Source organism: Berghia stephanieae, chromosome 5 (assembly GCF_034508935.2).
Source record: "Berghia stephanieae isolate SIO BIC M18660-M18661 chromosome 5, UCSD_Bste_1.3, whole genome shotgun sequence".
Classification (NCBI taxonomy): Eukaryota; Metazoa; Mollusca; class Gastropoda; order Nudibranchia; family Aeolidiidae; genus Berghia; species Berghia stephanieae.
Window position 1 is genome coordinate 76,060,356 of NC_088364.1, and position 26,500 is coordinate 76,086,855.

Here is a 26,500-nt window from a genome sequence, read left to right on the forward strand (position 1 = left end):
AAAGAAAAGAAAAAAGAAGAAGAAGAAGAAGAAGAAGAAGAAGAAGAAGAAGAAGAAGAAGAAGAAGAAGAAGAGAAGAAGAAGAGGAAGAAGAGGAAGAGGAAGAAGAAGAAGAAGAAGAAGAAGAAAAGAAGAAAAAGGGAAGAAGAAGAAGAAGAAGAAGAAGAAGAAGAAGAAGAAGAAGAAGAGGAGGAAAAAGGGAAGAGAAGAAGAAGAAGAAGAAGAAGAAGGGAGGAGGAGAGGAGGAAAGGGGAGGAGGAGGAGAAAGGAGGAGGAGGAGGAGGAGAGGAAGAGGAGGAGGAGGGGGAGGAGGAGGAGGAAGAGGAGAAAGAGGAGGAGGAGGAGGAGGAATTGTAAATCTCCACTTACAACTAATAAAACCAAGTAAAAAATATTTAATTAGCTCAATTGGAAGATCAGTGAGTACACCGTGTATCATAATGTAGTTCAGAATAAAATAAGCTTTTGGCATTCTGACGTATTCATTACACCACAGAGATTTTCCCATAGGGAATGAGATTAGCGGAAGAGTAGCGTCCCTTGATTGGACGTCACCCATAGTCTGTGACGTCACCGGCGGAAAAGGCGCGAGGACGAGAGACGCATGCGTACAACAAACATAAACGTTCTCCTCTAATAACTTTTCCGCCGGTGACGTCACAGACTATGTCAGTGACGTCCAATCAAGGACGCTACTCTCATTCCCTATAAACTTGACGAATTAATGGTTGCTATTCTTCAGAGGATTTCGCGATTACCGCTGTAAGCCCCGTCTGTTTTACAAAACACAAACATTGTACACGATTGGACGGAGATGAAGACATTAGTGTTGTCCGACGTGAACTTATTTTGTATAACAATTCGAAGATGACGTCACTCATGTCTTTTTATTGTTTTTTTTTTGCCATCCGCGTTTATGAGTAATGCTCATTGCACTTATACCCCGACTATAAACGTTCATGGATATACACAGTTTTGTGTGTTGGTCCGTTATACTTCCGGATGGCAATGTTATGAGCTTCTTAGCAAAACGCATACTATATATCTATATGTATACACGTCGGTGTAGCCAGACGTCGGCATTAATGCAGGTCTGATAACCCAATTCCTTATGGGCTCATTGTTGTATTGGAAATCTCACCAAAAAAAATGATGTAAAATAGTGTCAATTATAACAGTGTTAAACTAGGCCTATCAGTGGAATCGGACGACAGACCTGCATATATGTAGACGTCGGTGTAGTCCCATTTATAATCTAAAAATACCAATACTGTGCCGGCGAAAGCGGAAGGTCCCTGGGTTCGAGCGTCGCGCTCGGCGCATAGTTGAGTCCTTGGAAAAGGCTCTTTACTCACATTCTCTCACCGTAACCCATGTGTAAAATAAGTACCTGGCCGTTAACAGCGTTGTCTTTGTCCGAAAAATTGTAATATCGTCTAACAGCGTCATGTCCCATCCTACATGTTAAATGTTGCTGTTGACCAGGGACCCCGTGTAAAGCGTTGTGAGCACATTTAGTGGATATTGCGCTGTATAAAGTTCAATTATTTATTATTAGAAAATGACAAATTAGCGAAAAGTACAATACTGCCGCACTCTAGGAAAACACATACTAAATAATTTGGCCAGAAAAGTCGTCCTTCAAATATCGATCGATTTAAATGACTCTCATCTTGGCAAAACTCTCAAACCCGGATCTCATTTTGCACCTGAATACGATGAGAGAATGTGATTAAAGAGTCTTTTCCAGGGACTCAACTATGCGCCTAGCGCGGCTCGAACCCAGAACCCCCCGATCTGAAAGCGAGTGTCACACCACTAGACCACATAGCCTCACATTTGACGTCGTGTTGTATTTACTGTTTAAACTGTCTTTGTTATTGATTGCAGAAAAGTTTCGGTCATGGCCTGTTCCGTATTCGTTATTGTTTTTAAAAACTATTTTATTCCTTTGTGGTGTTATTCTTTAATGTTAAGCTGCCAAATCCATTTTTGTACAGTCCACAGTTCTGCCGTTTGTTTAAAGAACACAGTATGTGCCATTTCGTAAACATTGCATATAGATAGTACACGCTTAGCTAAAAGCTCATAACATTGCCATCCGAAGTACAACGGACCAACATAAAAACTGTGTGTATCCATGAACGTTTATAGTCATCAGTTAAAACAGTTCAGTGAGTATTAATCATAAACGCGGATGGCAAAAACCAATAAGAAATACCTGATTGACATCATCTTTGAACTATCTATACTGTGTTTTTTAAAAACGATGACAGAGCTTCTCGCAGCTTTGTAGTGACAGCTTTGTTGATCGTTTCAGGCCATGAACATATTAAAAAACTATGTCTCTTGTCACTAAACGTAATATGTGACCCTACGCCATCGAAGCGGTATTAAGTCGGGATTTGGAAAACGAAGAAAACCGGTTTTAAAGTGGAAATGGTCATAATGATCAAATTTCAGTTTTGGTTGTTTCAGAAACTACAATCATTTTTCTACATGAAAACATAATAATTCAACACAAGTATTGACGATAAGTTATATATATTTAAAGTTTTAAAAAGCAATTATCAGTGAAATATTCAATACAAGAATTGACTTTCTCTTAGAGAGCCACCATTTCCAAGCTGCACTTGCCCATAATAGTTAATAACAAATACTTTGACCTCAAACTTAGAGAGAGAGAGAGAGAGAGAGAGAGAGAGAGAGAGAGAGAGAGAGAGAGAGAGAGAGAGAGAGAGAGTGAGAGTGCTAAAAGTGCATCAAGTGATAAGTAGAGCAACACGAACTTTAAAAACCAACGAGGTTAAAGTTTGAGGTCAAAGTTATTTGTTATAAATATCATCCCAATCCCTTTTTGTGTGTGCGGATATTCCTCTTTCGGAATGAAATTCCTCCGAGTGGTGTCTGAAATTCCTGTGAGTCAAATTGAAAATTGACGTCTCTGCAGATGTTACTATTCTCATCAAATTTTCAATGCCCGTATCTGAGGAGTTATCTTTGCCCCATTGATTTGATTATGTGTGAAAACGGTGCCTCACTTCAAAGTCGATTTTCTCAAAACTTGGTTTTTACACTCTCCCTACTTACAACGGTCATAGTTGGGCAATGAATAAACAGAATTTTATAAATTTGGTATTAAAATTTTAAGCATAATATAAGCTATGATTGGTACCAAAAACCCAAAATTGAAAAATCCGACTTAATACCGTTTCGAGGCGGAAGTTCACATATCTCTGTCACGACTTTCCTGATCCCCGACAATCAAACATTCAAATATCAAACTGGAGACCTCCCAAGGGAGACAATGGGAGCGATCTATAGATAGTATGCAGATTACGTCACTCAGGCCTTTGTTATTGTTTTTGCCATCCGCGTTTGTGAGTTGTTCTCACTAAACTGTATCAACCAGACTATAAAAGTTCATGGTTACACAGAGTTTGTGTGTTGGTCCGTTATACTTCCGGATGGCAATGTTGTGAACTCCTTGGCCAAGCGCATTCTATCTATATTCATGTTTTCGTCCAACCAGGTCATCAATCACATGATTTGTTGCACTCCAACGATTGGATATTTCTTAACAAATGTAAACACGCTTCTTTGTTTACAAATGTTATAAACATACCCATGTGTCAAGCTGAATCAAATGACCAATCGTGATGTTAGATATTTTACAAGCTGTGAACACTTTTCACTAAGTGGGTCACTTTGAGCACATTTTGCAATGTGACCAATGACCTCGAGCACATGGAAAGTTAATAGAGATCGTCCCCATTAGAAGAAGACACCTTACATGTCCAAAATGGTCATAACTAAAATATGTAAAGTCATATAGATAGAATGAAGATGACGTCACTCAAGCCTTTGTTATTGTATTTTGTCAGACGCGTTTGTGAGTGATTCTCGCTAAACTGTATTAACCAGACTATAACAGTTCATGGTTACAAATAGTTTTGTGTATTGGTCTGTTATACTTCGGGATGGCAATGTTATGAGCTTCTTAGCCAAGTGCATACTATCTATAAAGACGAAAAAATCACAATATTATTACTTTCAGCATTTGATGATTATTTTGAAGTCATCTTTGCGGAAAAAAACCCGTATACAGAATAATAAGAAGCCTTTTTTAAAAACCATTATTCCAGAATGAGAAGATTAATGGCTGAAACCCATGCAGTGTTACGACAATCAGGTGTAACTTCAAACATAGAACATTGCCAAAATAGTCATGATATTGAATAACATTGGACACCGACAGACAGACAGTCGACACATAACACCAAGGTATCACACAAAACAGACAACGCCGTGAGACACAAAATAACATTCTGACTAACAACACCTTATAACTTACCCGATGATTTCACTATCACTATGGAACTAACGGCTTTAGGCCATGTCGGCTACTGTTAACAATAGAGACCGTTCTATCGCTGAATGTCCGTCTTATTTCATCATCATCATCATCATCATCATTATATTATATTATTATTATTATTATTATTATTATTATTATTATTATTATTATTATATTATTATTATTATTATTATTATTATTATTATTATTATTATTATTATTATTATTTATTATTATATATTATTATTATTATATTATTATTATTATTATTATTATTATTATATTATTATTATTATTATATTATTATTATTATTATTATTATTATTATTATTATTATTATTATTATTATTATTATTATTATTATTATTATTTATTTTATTATTATTATTATTATTATTATTTTATTATTATTATTATTTATTATTATTATTATTATTATTATTAATTATTATTATTATTATTATATTTATTATTATTATTATATTTATTTATTATTCTTATTATTATTATTAATTTATATCTTATATTATTATGTTATCATTATTATTATTAGTATTATTATTATTATTATTATTATTATCATTATTATTATCATTATTATTATTATTATTATTATTATTATTATTATTATTATTATTATTATTATTATTATTATTATAATCATTATTATTATTATTTTATTTATTATGCCCTTCCGCCACGACATTATAAGATATCGTCGCCTAGGCATTCCACGAAGGAATAATATAGATAACTCATCAAACAAGATGTCTGATGTCAACAGGAATCACCCATGTTGTCCAAGTAAGTAAATTGGTGGTTAATAATCTTGCCCAAGGGAAAAAAACGAAAATGTCTGTAGCGGGGTTCGAACTCGGGAGCTTCCTGGTGACAGTGCAATGCCTTAATACCCCCCCCCCCCCCGTTATATTATTCTAGTTTAAACGTTTGGTATAATAAGATACAATAGATACAATAGATAGATTAAAACGGAAACATATTTTATGACAAGAACCATTGCCGGGTAAATTCATTGTTCAGTTGTCAGAATATAAACAATATTTAACAGCAAACAATAGCTTTAATGTTTAACCCTTTCTCTCCTTATCACCGATTGGAAAATCGTCACATTTGTTACGATGTAGGCGTCACTTTTCTCATCCAGATTTCATTCCTTTTTGCTATAGCTATAAAAACCTGACATTCTCTAATAGAGCTCATGTTGTCGAACAATATTACGTATAGAATGTGCTTGTTGCTTTTCTGTTTAAGTAAGAAATGTCTGTTTTTGTATTGGGCGGGTGTGAAATTTTGGGGAAAATTCTGAAAATGGCTGGTAAGTAAAGGGTTAAGGTGCTTTGTCTAAGCAGAAGAAGAGAACGAATGTATGCGCTTGGCCAAGGAGTTCACAACATTGCCATCCGGAAGTATAACGGACCAACACACAAACTCTGTGTAACCATGAACTTTCATAGTCTGGTTAATACAGTTTAGTGAGAACAACTCACAAACGCGGATGGCAAAAACAATAACAAAGGCGTGAGTGACGTCATCCGCATACTATCTATAGGGAAAGAGATTAGCGGAAGAGTAGCGTCCCTTGATAGGACGTCACCGGTGGAGAAGTTATTTGTAAACAAACCAACTTCAAGCCAAGCGCTCCAAATACAAAATGTATTATTCATATTTCTGTACAAAAAATACATAACGTTGATTATGATATGCATGTTTGTACAGAAATATGAAAAATATATTTTTTTTATTTGGAACGCTTGGCTTGTAGTTGGTTTGTTTACAAATAACTTCTTCACCGGTGACGTCCAATCAAGGGACGCTACTCTTCCGCTAATCTTACTCCCTTTTCAATTTGCTTAAAAAAATACGATCCGTGAAAACGTAGAATACCAATTTATTTTCTCAGCCCATGTCTACGATGAATTATTTTAACTGTAATATTTTGAATTCAGATGCGTTTTTTTTTAAACTCTGTTTAAAAAAAAAAAGGAAATTCATTCAACACTGAACGTATATCATTATTGTGATCTTTCAATCAATAGAATTCTGGCATTACAATTAATATTCAGGGTATTCAAGGGCTTTTATCCTATTTCGCCCTATGCCATATGTTATGTTATGTTATGTTATGTTATGTTATGTTATGTTATGTTATGTTATGTTATGTTATGTTATGTTCTTGAATTGAAATTTGGATCGAACTTGACTCCGACGAGTTTCAGTTGACTTCAATGGAAAACTTCTTTCTACAATTTTTGGGCAACCCTTTATCAATTTATAATCAGTTCAGTTTAAGACTTTATTTCAGGCTCCTGGCCAATAGCCGTATTCTAATCCCTTTGAAGGAATAATTCGAATTATAATCATAATAAGGATGAAGATAATGTAGAATTCATCCCAAAAGAAAGAAAAACAACAACAAACAAATAAATAAATAAATAAATAAATAAATAAATAAATAAATAAATAAACAAATAAATAAATAATAAATAATAATAATAAATAAATAAATAAATAAATAAATAAATAAATCACTTCTATTTGATCAACAATTACTAAGTGATGTATAGGGTCTAGGTTGGATTTAAATGTTTTTTCAACCCATTATTAAAGTCAAATTACTTTTATTGCATTTAAATAAAACAGTAGATCTATTCTCAAAGTATTAACAACAATATGGACCTAATGGCTCTCAAGGACTACTTTTCTTTAACTGTTGATCAGAAAACCAGAGTTCACAAATAGATTGATTACAGTGACTCATCCTGTACAAAACTCTCAAACTTGAGGTTTAAACGAAGTCTCAGGTTTGGGAGTTTTTGACAAAATGAGAGTCATCTAAATAGATTGATTTTAATTTTGAAGGTCGAGTTTTCTGGCCAAATATTTAAATACGTGTTTTCGAGAGTACGATAGTAAACTGGTAAAAAAAACACCAAAAACTTCCAGTAATTGAAAATTGAAAAAAAAAACCCGTTTCATTCCGACTAGGGGGATTATCGCCCTTTTCTTCCATCGTTTTTAGTTCTTATTCTTAACCCTATTATCAAATCCTGTCATGTTCATGACCTAGTTTTTTCTTCTTATTATTATTTTCTCTTATTTCTTCCTCTCTCCCTCCCTCCTCCTCCTCTTATTGTTGTTGTTGTTGGGCATCCTCATCCTCATCCTCCTCCTTCTTCTACACCTCTTCTTCACCTTCTACTACTACTACTCCTACTCCTACTCCTACTACTACTACTACTACTACTACTACTACTACTACTACTACTACTACTACTACTACTACTACTACTACTACGACTACTACTACTACTACTACTACTACTACTAAAACTACTACTACTACTACTGCTACTACCACTACTACTACTACTATACTACTACTACTACTACTACTACTACTACTACTACTACTACTACTACTACTACTACTACTACTATATCTTCTTCTTCTTCTTTTTCTGCCATTTCCTCCTCCTCCTCCTCTTCCTCCTCATCCTCCTCCTCCTCCTCATCTTCCTCCTCCTCCTCCTCCTATTCCTCCTCCTCCTCCTCCTCCTCCTCCTCCTCCTATTCCTCATCCTCCTCCTCCCCCCTGCAGTTATATATCCGTCTCTACTTTTCCATCTCCTTATAATTTTTCAGTGGTCAATGGCGTTAGAAAAAGACACACAGATCTCTACTTTATAAATATAATTATATTGTGAATCTAGTGCTCTCCCCCCTCCCTCCTCCTCCTCCTTCTCTTCATCCCCCTGCTATTATATATTCGTCTCACCTATTCCCTCTACTTCAGTGTTCAATGACTGTATAAAAAATGGCGATTCTCTACTAAGCACTGTATTAATATGAATAAAAACTAAAAATAAGGATAAAATTCTCTTTATTCATCCTCAAAGGGAAAATTTGTCTTTAAGGTCTATTCCAAGGGAAGACTGCAGCGCCGCAAAGTGAGCTAAGGAGAGGTGACTTGCTCAAGGCCACACACGGGGCGGGTAGTCGAACTTTGTATCTTTTGGGTACGAAGCAAAGACCGTACCCCCGAGCCGAGCCACGTTTCCCCCATAATAAATAATTATACTTGTTGTGAATCTCGTGCTCTATCGATTAATCTATCGTTACCTCTTTAACCCTCTCCTTACCAGCCATTTTCAGGATTTTCCCCAGAACTTCACACCCAACTAACACAAAATTATAATTTTTTATCACTCAAACACAATAGCAGTAAGTTCTTGTCATACATACTTTCTTTAGAAATATAAGTTCTACAACACACAGTTCGGTTTCTTTAAATTTTATGATGTACAAAAGCAATTTGAATGAGAAAAATGTTGGTTGTATCGTAACGATTGTGACGATTTTCCTGCAGTTGGCAAGGAGAGGGTTAAACAGATAAATGGTTACATGATGCCTTTGAAAAAAATCGTTTCACCAACACTGGTGTAACCTTAGAGTAGTAATGAAATAAAGAAACTATACAACAACAACAACTAATCCAAATTGTTATTTGACTACCAAATTTGACCTACTGAGACGTACCACAGATGTTGTTTTTCTTGTCGTCTAAAGTCGTCTGGACATTTATTTAAACTTGACACGTTTTCTTAACTTTAACTCACTCGACCCTAACACCGACTATATCCGTAATTTACCCGGATTACTTTTACCCCATGCCTATTTGTTACATTTTCTGAGCCAAAATATAGGCGAAGTATCAAAGGTAATGTTTCTAGATTTTACATGTTAACGGTAGTTGAATAAAAATATCTATGTACATGCTCATTTTAAACACATTTTGAAAAGTAGCTACCAAACAGGCATTATATCTCTATCTATGACTTTCAATAAAAGCCCCTGTAAAGCGCTTCGAGCACGCTAAATGGATATTGCACTATACACATGCTCCGTTTTAAGCCCTTTATTATAGCAAAAAAAGGGCAATTTTAATTCTATTCTTATGAGAGGAAAAGGAGGTTTTTTCTCTCAAGGAGCTAGATTAAATCGGGCAGCTACCGATTTACTCTTGGGTGAACTGGGCCAAAGGTTGGGGGGGGGGGGAGGAAAAAAATATCGTATCATGGTTGAATGATGCAGTTCGATTCTCTTCAAACCCTTATAGATGGGCTTTTATCTAACTTAGACCGGCCATCTAACTTAGCTTTCTAACAAAAAGGGAGATAGATAGATAAATAGAGAGAGAGAGAGAGAGAGAGAGAGAGAGAGAGGTAGAGAGAGAGCGAGAGAGAGAGAATTGATAGATAAATAGATAAAAAGAGAGAGAGAGAGAGAGAGCGAGAGAGAGAGAGAATTGATAGATAAATAGATAAATAGAGAGAGAGAGAGAGAGAGAGAGAGAGAGAGAGAGAGAGAGAGAGAGATTGAAACAGTGACTCTTCTTTTTTGTTAAAATGTGACCCACCAACTGGAAACAGTATTATGTCGAGTTGACTAAGAGGATACAGCAATTGAATTTATAGTTAAGGATGTAAAAATGGGTTAAACTTTGATTCAGAAAAGTGAGTGGAGCAGGCACTTATGTTGGTAACAACAAGATATGAAGTGAGTAGAAAAGTGCCAGAAGACAATAGAGAATAAAAAATTTTTTTCGCGGCGGTGGTGGGGTTTGAACCTGCGACCTTATTGGTACGACAACTCCGCCTGGCAGGTGAGAGCGTGGCTCTACCGTGTGAGCTATCCACGAACACAAAAATATTCGTTTCAAACCCAAAGTCATTTCTAGATCCCTCTCACCCACTTCTTGAGATCGCCGATTCGTTCACCACCATCGCGAAGTAATTTTGACCAGCAGTTAAGCCTAATAGCCAATATTCTCATCACAAACATATAACATAGAAACGATTGAGACATTGAGTATGCTCCGGTGTATGGGGTGAATTTTTTTTAATTCAGAAAAGTGAGTGGAGCAGCACTTATGTTGGTAACAACAAGATATGAAGTGAGTAGAAAAGTGCCAGAAGACAATAGAGAATAAAAAATTTTTTTTCGCGGCGGTGGTGGGGTTTGAACCTGCGACCTTATTGGTACGACAACTCCGCCTGGCAGGTGAGAGCGTGGCTCTACCGTGTGAGCTATCCACGAACACAAAAATATTCGTTCAAACCCAAAGTCATTTCTAGATCCCTCTCTCACCCACTTTTTGAGATCGCCGATTCGTTCACCACCATCGCGAAGTAATTTTGACCAGCAGTTAAGCCTAATAGCCAATATTCTCATCACAAACATATAACATAGAAACGATTGAGACATTGAGTATGCTCCGGTGTATGGGGTGAATTTTTTTTAATTCAGAAAAGTGAGTGGAGCAGGCACTTATGTTGGTAACAACAAGATATGAAGTGAGTAGAAAAGTGCCAGAAGACAATAGAGAATAAAAAAATTTTTTCGCGGCGGTGGTGGGGTTTGAACCTGCGACCTTATTGGTACGACAACTCCGCCTGCAGTGAGAGCGTGGCTCTACCGTGTGAGCTATCACAACTACTAAATATTCTTTCAACCCAAAGTCCATTTCTAGTCCTCCAACCCACATCCTGAGATCCGATTCGTAACCACCATCGCGAATAATTTGAAGCAGTTAAGTTTTGCCAATATTTCTTTAAAAAATTCTACAAACATAGATACGTTTTGAGACATTGATATGTACGGTATAAGTTGGAGGAATTTTTTTTGTTCAAAAGTGATTGTGACGTTTATGGTTGGAAAACAAGAGATGTAATGAGTAAAAGTGGTCAGATGCCTTTGAAAAAAAATTTTCACCCATGGCGATGCCTAGTAGTAATGAAAAGGGAGGTTCAAACACCACCACCGACCCAAAAAATTTTTATTACTCAATTGTCTTCTGACGTTTTCACCACTTTTTTCTTGTGTTACCAACAGAGTGCTGCTTCACTCAACTTCTTTTATTAAATAAACATTCACCATACCCGGAGCATACCAATGTCGTAATCTTATTTAATGTTTGTTGACATAGCTATGTTAGTTTATGCTGACAAAATTACTGCGTAGTGTGAACGAATCGCGATTCTCAAGAATGGTTGAGGTAGTGTTTAAAATACTTTGGGTTTGAAACAATATTTTTTATCGTGTATAGCTCACAACGGTAGAGCACGCTCTCACTGCAGGCAGTGTTCAATAAATAGGTGAGGTTCAAACCCCACGCCGCGAAAAAATTTTTTATTCTCTATTGTTTCTAGCACTCTTCATTCATAAAATTGGTAACTTAATTAAGTTGCTTAGCACGCACTTTCTATTAAAAAAATCTCACCGCTACACTAATACCATGTCCATTATCTTTTAATGTCAAATTGTTGGATGAAAATTGCTATTAGGCTTAATGTGTCAAATTACTTCGCGATTTGTGGGACGAATCGTATTAAAGGGATTAGTAGTGTGACAAATGGAATATTGGTTGAAACGAATATTTGTGTCGTGGATGAGTCACACGGAGAGCCACGCTCACATGCCAGGGGAGTGTCGTACAATAAGGTCGCAGTTCAAACCGACCACAGCGAAAAAAAATTTTTTATTCTCATTGTCTTCTGGCACAGTTTTAAAACTGCATATATTGTTGTTAAACTTTGAATATGTTTATCGTGGACATTATATATATAATAATATATATAAATAATTGAAAATATTTTTTTGTGTGATGTGAGTGCTGGATGTGTGATTATGTCAAAGTGACAAAACTACAAATGTTTAATCTAAATTAATATTGGTTACACCTTTGATTACTTTATTCGTGGACGATCAAATATAAATATATGAGCGACTATCAACATGAAAAATATGGAATAATGGTTTCAAGACATAAGTTTGCTTTTGCCTCAAGAGATATTGAGCCGTTAATCGCCGGCAAATTATAATATTTGCTTTTGCTGATACAAATCCTAAATCTCGGGTATAATTGTCTGGAGTAACGGATGTGGTTAGGGTATTGCACTGCTTTCGTGGATCGGAAGGTCCTGGGTTCGAGCCTCGATCGGCGCATAGTTGAGTCCTTGGAAAAGACTCTTTACTTATCACATTCTCTCACCGTACCAGGTGTAAAATGAGTACCTGGCGTTAACACGTGTTCTGTCCGAAAAAAAATTGCAATACCGCCTTACAGGCGTCATGTCCCGTCCTAAGCGTTAAGTGTTGCTGTTGGCCAGGGACCCCTTGTAAGGCGCTTTGAGCACGTATAGTGGATATTGCGCTATATAAAAGCTCAATTTTGAAATTTAAATTTTGAAAGTGTTGCCTGTGCTTTCATTTTTCGTTCTTTCCCACAACTTATCAACTAGACTTCAACTCGCTATTTTCTTGCATCTAAACAAAGAAAATAAAGGCTATTGACTACGAATTTTAGATAAGAAAAGATGTTAATAAGATTAAGATAAGGCTACAGCTAATATAATATGCTGCTTATTAGCAAGTCTGATAAACCAAAATGTAGTGGGCTCATTCATTGTTGTAATGGAAATACCCTCAAGACAAGGCAAAGTATTTTCCATTACAATATGTGACCCTTCGTCTCAAAACGGTATTATGCCGGAACGAACCAGACGCTGAAAAGTTGAATTTAATGTTAAAATTGGTCAAAAATATAAATTGCTGGCATTAGCACCCTAAAATAAGGTATTCATTCTCATCAATAAAACATACAGACTCAACACAAGTCTGATATTTCTGGCTATAAATTCAATTTTCAACATCTTAACCATCCCGACTTAATACCATTTTGAGGCGAAGGGTCTCATATTGTATCAAGCTCATAATAATTGTGTTTGGTTATCAGAATTGATAATAAGTTTACGTGTGTAGATTATGGTGAATTAGGCATTAGGTGTAATAGGTCTTAAGCTGGTGCAGTAATTCGGAAATCAAGAAACAGTTAATAAATGTCAGAACAGAATAGAGATATAATGAATGGTTATGATAGAGACACACCGTGGCACGATAAAAAGCACGACATCTTGTATAAAATCCACCCATGGGACTCAGTAAATTCAAAAGATGTTTATAACATTCACCAAAACTAAAATCAACAATTGTCAAAACCTTAGATTCGAAATCTTAAAAGCCTTACTGGTTGGGTAAAATATAGTGGGGGGAAACAACACAGCTAGATACTTAATAATATCATGTCAACAAAAAAACCCTAAGTGTAGGTGAAAATTGGAATTTGTAACGTGGGTGAACACATTACCCGGAAATAATAGTAACTTTTAAGTATTGCCCCGTGATGTCGGTTGCAATAAGGATACAACAATTAACAGTGTTATTTTGGCTATCATTATTTCTTTTTTTTTTTTAATTCTTAAATTCCAATAATGTGCTTTGAAAATTGAGCGAGTTATTGCCAGGATTTGACAACGCGCTTTTTGTGCCAGGCGGTATAGGGAATGAGATTAGCGGAAAAGTAGCGTCCCTTGATTGGACGTCACCGGCGGAAAAGTTATTAGAGAGAGAACGTCATGTTAGTTGTGCGCACGCGTCTCTCGTCCTCGCTTCCGGTGAAAGCGGCATGAGACACTTCACCGAAAGCGAGCACGAGAGAGACGCATGAGCAAAACCATTTTGACGTTCTCTCTGTAAGATGACGTCCAATCAAGGGACGCTACTCTTCCTCTAATCTCATTCCCTATAATTTCCAACCACAGACATGCTACAGCGGAGAAGATAGATATGCGATATCAAAAGCATGCTACATACTAAACACTTCAAAATCGAAAGGTGTGTATTCACCGAAAGAGAAGGAGCCATTCTATTTCTCAGGCTTCTCGAACAATCCTTGTTTCTCTTGGGCGTAAAACAGCCACAATCGCATCCTCCACACTCTTTGCTCATTTTATAACGAGTTGGAGAAAGAGAACTGTAGTTGTGAATCTGCGTATCGCTAAGCTGCTGCAGAGGGAGATTGCTGTGGTTGGGGGAATGGTGAGAGTAGACGTGCAGACGCCTACTTTTAAGTTTGGTTCGCGAGTAAAGCAGAGAGAATTTCTTCACCTTGGAGGATGAGACGGTGGGCATGGAGAGGATGGTGAAGATGGACGCCAGGTTTCCGGGAACGCCGATGATGAGGATGACCCAGAGGTAGTACGTGGACATGAAGACTGTCACGTCGTTGAGGAGGTAGTCGGGGTGAGTTCTGGAGGGAAGAAGAGAGGGAAGGAAGGAAAGAGGAGGGTGGGTGAGGGGGGGGGTGGGGGGGGAGGGTTAGATGAGTGGTGGCTGGAATTTTTTTTTCAATAAAGTCGTGAATGTGTTTGATAATTATTGTGTTTTTGATGTTTGTTGTGATGGTGATGATGGTGGTGGGGTGGTGGATGATGATGATGATGATGATGATGATGATACTGATGATGATGATAATGATGATGATGTTGATGATGATGATGATGATGATGATGATGATGCTGATGATGATGATGATGATGATGATGATGATGATGATGATGATGACGACGATGATGATGATGATGATGATGATGATGATGACGACGATGATGCTGACGATTATAATGATAATGATGATGATGATGATGATGATGATGATGATGATGATGATGATGATGATGATGATCCAAAGTCCTGAAAAAAGGTTCTACGAAGCTAAACTTTCTTATTCAACAAGATTTATCTAGTCAAAGAACCCTATCCACCTCTGTAGCTGGAGCCAAAAATTCGTATTTCTACGAACATTTCATAGTACTTTGCAGGTCTGGCGAATTCCCATATTTATTTAATTTTTACAAAGATGAGGGTTATTGAAATCAATCGATATAAAGGACTGGTTTCTGGCCAAATTTTGAAAACGTGTCACTTTTCCAGAGTAAGCCATTTTACTGATCAATGTTAAAATGGCCATAAAATAAATGTGACCCTTCGCCTCAAAATGGGATTAAGTCGGGTCGGTTAAGATGTTGAAAATTGAATTTATAGCCAAAACTATCAGACTTGTGTTGAGTTTGTAAGTTTTATTGAGGAGAATGGATACCATATTTTAGGGTGCTAATGCTAACAATTTATATTTTTGAACAGTTTAACATTTAATTCTGATTTTAAGCATCTGGTTCGTTCCGACATAATACTGTTTTGAGACGATGGGTCACAAATAATGGCTATATTATTATTATTATTACATTCGTTTTCTATCAACTTAACCATCTCTTACCACCTATAGATTGACGTCAATCGAGCCTTTGTTATTGTTTTTTTTTTTTTTGCCATCCACGTTTATGAGTAATTCTCACTTAACTGTATTAACCAGACTATAAAAGTTCAAGGTTACACATAGCTTTGTGTGTTGGTCCGTTATACTTCCGGATGGCAATGTTGTGAACTCCTTGGCCAAGCGCATTCTATCTATAGATAGTATGCAGATGACGTCACTCAGGCCTTTGTTATTGTTTTTGCCATCCGCGTTTGTGAGTTGTTCTCACTATACTGTATTAACCAGACTATAGATAGTATGCAGATGACGTCACTCAGGCCTTTGTTATTGTTTTTGCCATCCGCGTTTGTGAGTTGTTCTCACTAAACTGTATTAACCAGACTATAAAAGTTCATGGTTACACAGAGTTTGTGTGTTGGTCCGTTATACTTCCGGATGGCAATGTTGTGAACTCCCTGGCCAAGCGCATTCTATCTATAGATAGTATGCAGATGACGTCACTCAGGCCTTTGTTATTGTTTTTGCCATCCGCGTTTGTGAGTTGTTCTCACTATACTGTATTAACCAGACTATAGATAGTATGCAGATGACGTCACTCAGGCCTTTGTTATTGTTTTTGCCATCCGCGTTTGTGAGTTGTTCTCACTAAACTGTATTAACCAGACTATAAAAGTTCATGGTTACACAGAGTTTGTGTGTTGGTCCGTTATACTTCCGGATGGCAATGTTGTGAACTCCTTGGCCAAGCGCATTCTATCTATAGATAGTATGCAGATGACGTCACTCAGGCCTTTGTTATTGTTTTTTGCCATCCGCGTTTGTGAGTTGTTCTCACTAAACTGTATTAACCAGACTATAAAAGTTCATGGTTACACAGAGATTGTGTGTTGGTCCGTTATACTTCCGGATGGCAATGTTGTGAACTCCTTGGCCAAGCGCATTCTATCTATAGATAGTATGCAGATGACGTCACTCAGGCCTTTGTTATTGTTTTTGCCATCCGCGTTTGTGAGTTGTTCTCACTATACTGTATTAACCAGACTATAGATAGTATGCAGATGACGTCACTCAGGCCTTTGTTATTGTTTTTGCCATCCGCGTTTGTGAGTTGTTCTCACTAAACTGTATTAACCAGACTATAAAAGTTCATGGTTACACAGAGTTTGTGTGTTGGTCCGTTATACTTCCGGATGGCAATGTTGTGAACTCCTTGGCCAAGCGCATTCTATCTATAGATAGTATGCAGATGACGTCACTCAGGCCTTTGTTATTGTTTTTGCCATCCGCGTTTGTGAGTTGTTCTCACTAAACTGTATTAACCAGACTATAAAAGTTCATGGTTACACAGAGTTTGTGTGTTGGTCCGTTATACTTCCGGATGGCAATGTTGTGAACTCCTTGGCCAAGCGCATTCTATCTATAGCCATAAAAACTCGACACTGTGTTGCAGAGCTCATTTCTCTGAACAAAATACAGAATATACTCGTTACTATTCTGTATGAAAATCTATTTTCGTGTTGGGTGAGTATGAAGTTTAGGGTAAAATTCTGAAAATAACTGGTAAGGAGAGAGTTTACCAACTCGGAGTATCACCGATTTGCCAGGATTGGTCACAAATAAATACGGTGTCTGCGATGTCATAATAGTAACATGAAGATTTCCCTGATAATGCTGATAATTGAAAACACAAATAATAATATTCACGATAATATTATGATATATTATTCAACACAGGTGAGATTAATTTAAATAAAAAAATACTTCACTGTTCCATATTTGGATCATTTTCTTCAGGTCAAGGTTACTGTAAAACCGATCACTGATATATTCTTGTGTAAACAGTGAACAAACATATCGTATATCACGCTAATCTGTGTTACGAATACATCGCTTAATGATAATTGGATTCAATAGTCTGATGTCACGTCGCCCATCAACGGCGGCCATCTTGGTTCTAAACAAAGAAAATTGTATTTTTGTTCTTCATGCTGGCTAGAACTTTTCATATGTCTTGTGATCAGAATGTGTAAAAGTCAAAACATGATCAGATTTTTAATGCGGTTTTTTTTCCTCTGGATACGCTTTTATGCTCGTCTGAGAAATATTTCATACGGGCGTCCGCCATTGTTCCGATAGTTTAGAGCCAGTTACTAAGTTGCCATGCGTCATTAGGAGGGAAGTGACGTTACGACTGTGGAAGCGTATTAGAGCGATCTGGATTCCGGTTTTCGTCCAACCAAGTCTTCAATCACATGATTTGTTGCTGTCCAACGATTGGATATTCAGAGACAAATATAAACACGTTGCCTTGTTTATGACATTTGTAAACATGCCCATGTGTCAAGATGAACAAAATGTCTTATCGTGATGTCTGAACATTTCAAAAGCTGTCAACATTTTTTACTATGTGTGCAATTTTGAGTACATGTAAATGCTGTGGCTAAGAAACGCACACCATTGCCATCCGGAAGTATAACGGACCAACACACAAAACTATGTGTAACCTTGAACGTTCATAGTCTGGTTGATGCAGTCTATTGAGTATTATAGACCGTTCCAAGTCCTGTGCGCAAGGAATCTTAGAAATTCCTCCAAAGTTACGAAATGTGGTGCAGTGATTTTATTTGCATGCGGGCTATCTAATATTTTAAGTGACATTACGAATTTTGAATACTGATAGCGATTGAACAAACAGTTTTCTCACATGCCGAATTCCTTTGATATTTTAATCGTTTGCAATAAAATGTGACTCAAACTTTAAAATGTTTATAGTAATGGTGTGTTGTTTCTCTTTCCCGCGGGGAAATAATCTTAACAAAGTTGCATTCAGTGGCGTAGCTTAGCAAATAATTTTGGGTGGTTTTAAGTGGGTTAATAATAGATAGCATTTATCTAGTACTTCACAGCGTTTATACTTTATCTCTTGAACAACGGCCGTATAGATAGTATGCGGATGACGTCACTCAGGCCTTTGTTATTGTTTTTGCCATCCGCGTTTGTGAGTTGTTCTCACTAAACTGTATTAACCAGACTACACAGAGTTTGTGTGTTGGTCCGTTATACTTCCGGATGGCAATGTTGTGAACTCCTTGGCCAAGCGCATTCTATCTATAGATAGTATGAAGTTGACGTCACTCGGGTCTTTGTTGTTGTTTGTTTTGTTTTTGTTTTGTTTTTTTGCCATCGCGTTTATGAGTAATTCTCACTAAACCGTATTATCCAGACTATAAAAGTTCATGGTTACACATAGTATTGTGTGTTGGTTCCTTATATTTCCGGATGGCAATGTTGTGAGATTATGAGCCAAGCGCATACTATCTATAAAAAAATGGACGACACAAGCAGCCCATTAGAGATTATACCGGACAAAAACATCGATGTCCGATAGGACAGAATAAATGGGAGCGATCTATAGATAGAATGCGCTTGGCCAAGGAGTTCACAACATTGCCATCCGGAAGTTTAACGGACCAGCACACAAACTCTGTGTAACCATGAACTTTTATAGTCTGGTTAATACAGTTTAGTGAGAACAACTCACAAACGCGGATGGCAAAAACAATAACTAAGGCCTGAGTGACGTCATCTGCATACTATCTATATTCATGTTTTTGTCCAACCTCGTCATCGATGACATCATTTGTTGCTGTAGAGAAAGGGCGACCACTTCTTTCTGACATAATAACTGATGGTCTTAGTGGATGATACTGGTCATTTAATATTTTAGTTATTTTTATTTATACAAAATTTCTCGTATAAAAGATCTACATCGTCAACATCATTTATATAGCGTTTAATGGATTTTTTAATATTTGAATTTATTTTGTTCCTTTCCACTGCTAAGCAATTGCCTCCCCAAGCTGTTATACAAAATGACAAAACACTTTCAATTACTGCTCTATAAAATAATGTGCAGAGGGTTTTATCTATTCTAAACTGAGAGAGTTTTGATAAAACATATGTACGTCTGCACATCTTATGCCTAATTATTTTCAAGTGTTCATCCCACTTGAGCCTGTCATCAATCGTTACACCAAGGTATTTGTAGTGAGGAACTCGTTGGACGAATTGGTCCTTTAATTTTAACGGTTCTATCGGTTCCTTCACTCTCCTAAAGTCAATCACTAGCTCCTTTGTCTTGCTTATGTTAAGCTCTAGGTGGTGTGCATCACACCAAGACACATATCTATCAATTTCTTGCCTATAAGCCACTTCGTTGCCATTTGTTATGAGGCCTTGAAGAGCGGTGTCATCTGCAAACTTTATTAACGGTACACTCAGGTTTTGACTTCTACAGTCATTCGTGTATATTGTGAATAATACAGGGGACAATGCACAACCTTGAGGAGCACCAGTATTTGTAGTTATACAGGAAGATTTGTTTTGTCCTAATTGAACATATTGTGCTCTCTCCGTAAGAAATTCGAGCACCCAAGCAATTATATACTTGTTTAAATTCAGACTAGTCAATTTTTGAACAACCAACTGAGGTTGCATTGTATTGAACGCTGAAGAAAAATCTGCAAAAAGCAATCTGCAATAGCTCCTAGCGTGATCTAGATGCCTGTAGATGTTGTTTGTAAACAGCAAAATGGCATCCTCTACGCCACGTCCTGGTTTGTGAGCAAATTGATGACTATCACTCAATGGCATAAACTGATTCCTAATTTTAACAAGAACAAGTTTTTCTAAGGATTTCATGACTATTGAAGTCAGTGCAACAGGTCTGAGATCGTTCATAGTTTCAAGTTTTTCTTTTTTTGGAACAGGAATAATTTTTGAAGATTTCCAAATTTCAGGGATCGAAACGCATTAGAGGGACCAGTTAAAAATATGTGTATAAATGGGGGAAAGCTGATGGGCACATTCTTTTAATAATATGATGTTTTTAATAATGATGTTGGATATTTCTCAAATTGTGAACACTTTTCACTATGTGGGTCATTTTAAGCCCATATTCCAATGTGACCAAAGACCTCGAGCACATGGAAAGGTAATATAGATCGCTCCCATTGCGTTTCAAAAGGACATAACACCCGACCAACTGTTGAGCAAAACAACTCATAAAGGTCGGACAACACATGTCACTGGTCATCAGTCGAGTACGCTACGTGTTCGCCACTTTTGAATTATGTTCGCTGGAAGAGGCGGGGGGGGGGAGTCGCTTTGAATGTATTAATGTGAAATATAACTGAATGTAAACTTCTTTAACACGACATTTCATGTACCTACGTTTTGTACAGTATAACTTTTCAAAAGAGCCGCAGTTTTCAGATACAAAAGTTGCATAACAGATGGCACAAAAATATTCATTTGACCTCTCCCCTCTGAGTTCCTGGTTGTGAGCCATATTGCTAGCAGCTGCATACCATGAAAAAGAATTCCGCGCTTCGCCCCTCTGGAGAAATTGAAATAATTTAAATGTTCCTCTTTGTGACAAATGTACATTTTAATCCAACTTTTTATCAGTTTTTATGAATATAGAAATCCCAACAGGTAGCTACGCCTATGGCTTCCAACTATTAAATTGTAACAATGAGAGCGATCTATATTCATGTCTTCGTCCAACCGAGTCATCAATCACATGATTTGTTGAGGTCAAAGGATTGGATATTTCTTAACAAATGTAAACACGCTGATTTGTTTATGAAAGTTGTAAACGTACCCGTGTGTCAAGCTGAATAAAATGGCCAATAGTGATGCGAGACATCTCAAAGGCTGTGAACACTTTTCACTATGTGGGTCATTTTGAGCACGCTTTGCAATGTGACCAATGATCTCGAGCACATGGAAAGGGAATATATAGATAGTATGCAGATGACGTCACTCAGGCCTTTGTTATTGTTTTTGCCATCCGCGTTTGTGAGTTGTTCTCACTAAACTGTATTAACCAGACTATAAAAGTTCATGGTTACACAGAGATTGTGTGTTGGTCCGTTATACTTCCGGATGGCAATGTTGTGAACTCCTTGGCCATGCGCATTCTATCTATAGATAGTATGCAGATGAGGTCACTCAGGCCTTTGTTATTGTTTTTGCCATCCGCGTTTGTGAGTTGTTCTCACTAAACTGTATTAACCAGACTATAAAAGTTCATGGTTACACAGAGTTTGTGTGTTGGTCCGTTATACTTCCGGATGGCAATGTTATGAGCTTGTTAGCCAAGCGCATACTATCTATATAATGCGCTTGGCTAAGAGGCTCATAACATTGCCATCCGGAAGTATAGATAGTATGCGGTTGGCTAAGAAGCTCATAACATTGCCATCCGGAAGTATAACGGACCAACACACAAAACTGTGTGTATCCATGAACGTTTATAGTCAGGTTAATACAGTTCAGTGAGCATTACTCATAAACGTGGATGGCAAAAAACAATAACAAAGACCTCAGTGACGTCATCTTCGAACTATCTATAACAGACCAACACACATGAACGTTTATAGTCGGGTTAATACAGTTCAGTGAGCATTACTCATGAACGTGAATGGCAAAAGACAATAACAAAGACCTGAGTGACGTCATCTTCGAACTATCTTTTGATCATGTCCATTGTTTATGTCAAGTTTGTACAAAGTGTGTACAATTTGATGTGTCATTGTGAACCCAGAATGTCAATGTTAGTGTGTCGTACACATGAATCTTGTGAAATGTAAATCCCTTGTCAAGACTGGAGGGACGAGTTCCGCGATCTTTATAATCACAACAGAATTCACTGTGTATAGATAGTATGCGCTTGGCTCAGAAGCTCATAACATTGCCATCCGGAAGTATAACAGACCAACACACACAACTATGTGTACCCATGAACGTTTATAGATAGTTCTAAGTTGGCGTCATTCAGGTCTTTGTTATTGTTTTTTGCCATCCGTGTTTATGAGTAATGCTCACTAAACTGTATTAATATGACTATAAACGTTCATAGTTACACACAGTTTTGTGTGTTGGTCCGTTATACTTCCGGATGGCAATGTTATGATTTCTAAGCCAAGAGCATACTATCTATAGATAGTATGCAGATGACGTAACTCAGGCCTTTGTTATTGTTTTTGCCATCCGCGTTTGTGAGTTGTTCTCACTAAACTGTATTAACCAGTCTATAGATAGAATGCGCTTGGCCAAGGAGTTCACAACATTGCCATCCGGAAGTATAACGGACCAACACACAAACTCTGTGTAAACATGAACTTTTATAGTCTGGTTAATACAGTTTAGTGAGAACAACTCACAAACGCGGATGGCAAAAACAATAACAAAGGCCTGAGTGACGTCATCTGCATACTATCTATAAAAGTTCATGGTTACACAGAGTTTGTTTGATGCTCCGTTATACTTCCGGATGGCAATGTTGTGAACTCCTGACCAAGCGCATTCTATCTATTAATCAGACTATAAACGTTCATGGTTACACAGAGTTTGTGTGTTGGTCCTTTATACTTCCGGATGGCAATGTTGTGAACTCCTTGGCCATGCGCATTCTATCTATAGATAGTATGCAGATGAGGTCACTCAGGCCTTTGTTATTGTTTTTGCCATCCGCGTTTGTGAGTTGTTCTCACTAAACTGTATTAACCAGACTATAAAAGTTCATGGTTACACAGAGTTTGTGTGTTGGTCCGTTATACTTCCGGATGGCAATGTTGTGAACTCCTTGGCCAAGCGCATTCTATCTATAGTCAGATTAATACAGTTTAGTGAGAACAACTCACAAACGCGGATGGCAAAAACAATAACAAAGGCCTATACACCCATAAACATGAATGGCAAACAATTTTTTTGTTAAATAACTCAGACTTGAGTGGCGTCAACTTCGTTCTATCTTTTCCAATGTGACCAATGACCTCGAACACATGGAAAGGTAATACAGATCTTCAGGGAGATACCAAACTTTAAAATGGTATTCATGCAAACGATAGACAGTTTTAGATAATGAATATCAATAATTTTTTTTAATTTAAAGCTTTAACTCACTATTTAAAAAATGCCTGGTACAATATAATACAATGGCTCCTGTTATGTAGTAGTGTGTAGTTGTGGGCTGTGTGGTCTAGTGATATGACACTCGCTTTCGGATCGGAAGGTCTTGGGTTCGAGCCTCGCGCTCGGCGCATATTTGAGTCCTTGGATAAGGCTCTTTACTCAATTTCTCTCACCGTACTCAGGTGTAAAATGAGTACCTGACCGTTAACAGCGTTGTCTTTGTCCGAAAAATTGTAAAATCGCCTAACAGGCGTTATGTCCCGTCCTACATGTTAAATGTTGCTGTTGACCAGGGACTCCTTGTAAAGCGCTTTGAGCACATTTAGTGGACATTGCGCTATAAAAAGCTCAATTTTTTAAAAAAAGATTCGTTTTAGTATGTTGTATGTATGGTTTTCTGCTCCTGCCAGTACACCGAGAGCTGAGGCAACGCAGAATTTTGGGAGTAGACAAATACATATATTATAAACATTTGAAATATAATTAAGATAGTTTGACTTCTACAACGTTGTTATCGTCCCCCTTCCTCCTCCTCCTCCTCCGCCCCCTCCTTATCACCATCATCATCCTGATGAGAGCAACGCTCGATAACAACGTTGTAGAAGTCAAACTATCTTAATTACAAATGTTTATAAATAGCTCCTTTTATACTAAAGTTGAGCACTATTATTTCATGGTTTTTGTTTTATAATTTATACAAATACTTATATTATATACTTTATTCAAATATCACCTTTCTCATCCACCCGTACCTACTCCTCCCCCTTCTTCCTCCTCCTCCTCCGCCCCCTCTTTATCACCATCATCATCATCATCATAATAATAATCATGATCATCATTATCATCATCATCATTATCATCATCATCATCATCATCATCATCATCACCATCATCATAATCATCGTCATCGTCACCATCATCATCATCATCATCATCATCATCATCATCATCATCATCATCATCATCATCATCATCATCATCATCATTATCATCCTCATCGTCACCATCATCATCGTCATCATCATGATCATTATCATCATCATTATCATCATCACCATCATCATAATCATCGTCATCGTCACCATCATCATCATCATCATCATCATAATCATTATCATCATCATCATCATCATCATCATCGTCATCGTCACGATCACCATTAACTTTGTTAGCAGTGAATGAGGAAGTAAAAGAGTATCCCCCCTAAAATGTCGAATTCTATCAACCTAGACACGACAATACCCTTCAACAGTCGTAACGTTACTTCCTTCCTAATGACGCATGGTAACTTAGTAACACTGGCTCTAAACTATCGGAACAATGGCAGAGGCCCGCCTGACATATTTCTCTGGCGAGCATAAAAGCGTATCCAGAGGAGAAAAAAACCCCCAATAAATTTGATCATGTTTTGACTTTTACACATTCTGATCAAAAGACATATGAAAAGTTCTAGCCAGCATGAAGAATAAAAAGTAATGAGTTTCTTTGTTTAGAACCAAGATGGCCGCCGTTGCCGGGCGGCGTGACATCAGACTATTGAATCCAATTATCATGTTTTTTTCCTCTGGAACACTTTTTTGGTCGTTGGAGTAATATTTCATAACGGCATCCGCCATTGTTCCGATAGTTTAGAACCAGTTGCTAATTACTATGGGTCATGACGAGGGAAGTGACGTCACGACTGTTGAAGGCTATTGTTATTTTGTACGTATCTCGAGGTTCGCCGTAGCCTTTTCTGCCTGTGAAGTTTTGATTTTCATCATCATCATCATCATCATCATCATCATCATCATCATCATCATCATCATCATCATCATCATCACCATTGCCTGTTTCACCCTGTGTCAGGGTATATGCCACAGACAAACAGTTTCCATCTTTCTCTATCCTGAGCTAACTTTTTAATTCCAGGTCTTACCACTTCTCTGTATATCAGCTTCTTTAATTCGAAGCTGCTTGTTTCCATTATTTTTAATCTGAGAGCCAAATGGTGAAATTTGATATTGATGAAATGAGATGAATGGTTGTGTTCTCAACATGTGGTGAGGCTAAGAATATAAGTCATTGAACTGGAATTCTATTAGGTTCCTTCCTTCTGTTTTTTTTTTTCTTTAGTATTTCTTTTGTTCTGCTTCTTCTCTCTATTTCTTAAGTTTTGAACGTGATATGCATCTGGTTTTTCTTCAACAACCCATGAAAGTCTTTTATCCTGCCTGCCGGGTTGGTGAGGCAGCTGAAATGGTGATTGGATGGGCTCCCTTTTTCTACCATCAACAGTAACATTCGTACAATATATATATATATATATATATATATATATATATATATATATATATATATATATATATATATATATATACATATATATATATATATATATATATATATATATATATATATATATATATATATATATATATATATATCATAGGGATATTATATGCCGACTGACGACGTGGGAAGACCACAGAAACATGTGTTTCGGCCATAAATGAGTGACTCCATTTATATTATATATAAAAAGAAAACGAGACAAATTTTGTATAATACTTACGTTCCATTGGTGTTACTGGAATTCCAACTTTGGTCGCTGTCGGTGTCGTTAAAACCCATAGTCTGATACAAGGCGCTGACGGCGCTTTTGATGTTCTCCGTGGTCGTGGCCATGACGCAATCGTGACGCTACAAGTGTGTTATCGTTGGGGTGTGCGTGTGTGCTGGTAGCCAATGGCAACGGGCACGAGACAACGTAGGTAGTTCAAATTTACGTCATTTTACACAGGAAATTAAGACTTTGGATTTTAATCAATCTGAAATAGAAGGAAAGAGGGTTTTTGTCACTTAATGAAACCATTACCTGAGCTGTCTGGAAATTTCAAAAATTCCTAGTTCCCAATATAAAAATATAAGGAAATTTCACTTTAAATAGCTGTAAAAATAGACAATTTGCTCTCAGCATGGTCCAAAAA

The 26,500-nt window shown here is 37.1% G+C and overlaps 1 protein-coding gene across 4 annotated transcripts in view; it reads right to left on the bottom strand.

Annotated features, from left to right (window-relative positions):
* Nucleotides 1–26,500, bottom strand: part of LOC144973622 (uncharacterized) — a 459,437-nt gene that overhangs the window by 37,839 nt on the left and 395,098 nt on the right. For all 4 annotated transcript variants that reach the window (XR_013645602.1, XR_013645603.1, XM_078916284.1 and 1 more), the window contains 2 exons: nucleotides 26,086–26,341; nucleotides 14,384–14,525 (listed from right to left, as the gene is read on the bottom strand). Coding sequence is in view for 2 of the 4 variants with exons in the window: in XM_078916284.1 (XP_078772410.1) it covers nucleotides 14,384–14,525; nucleotides 26,086–26,198 (255 nt within the window). In the remaining 2 variants the exon portion in view is untranslated. The remainder of the gene's footprint in view (nucleotides 1–14,383; nucleotides 14,526–26,085; nucleotides 26,342–26,500) is intronic.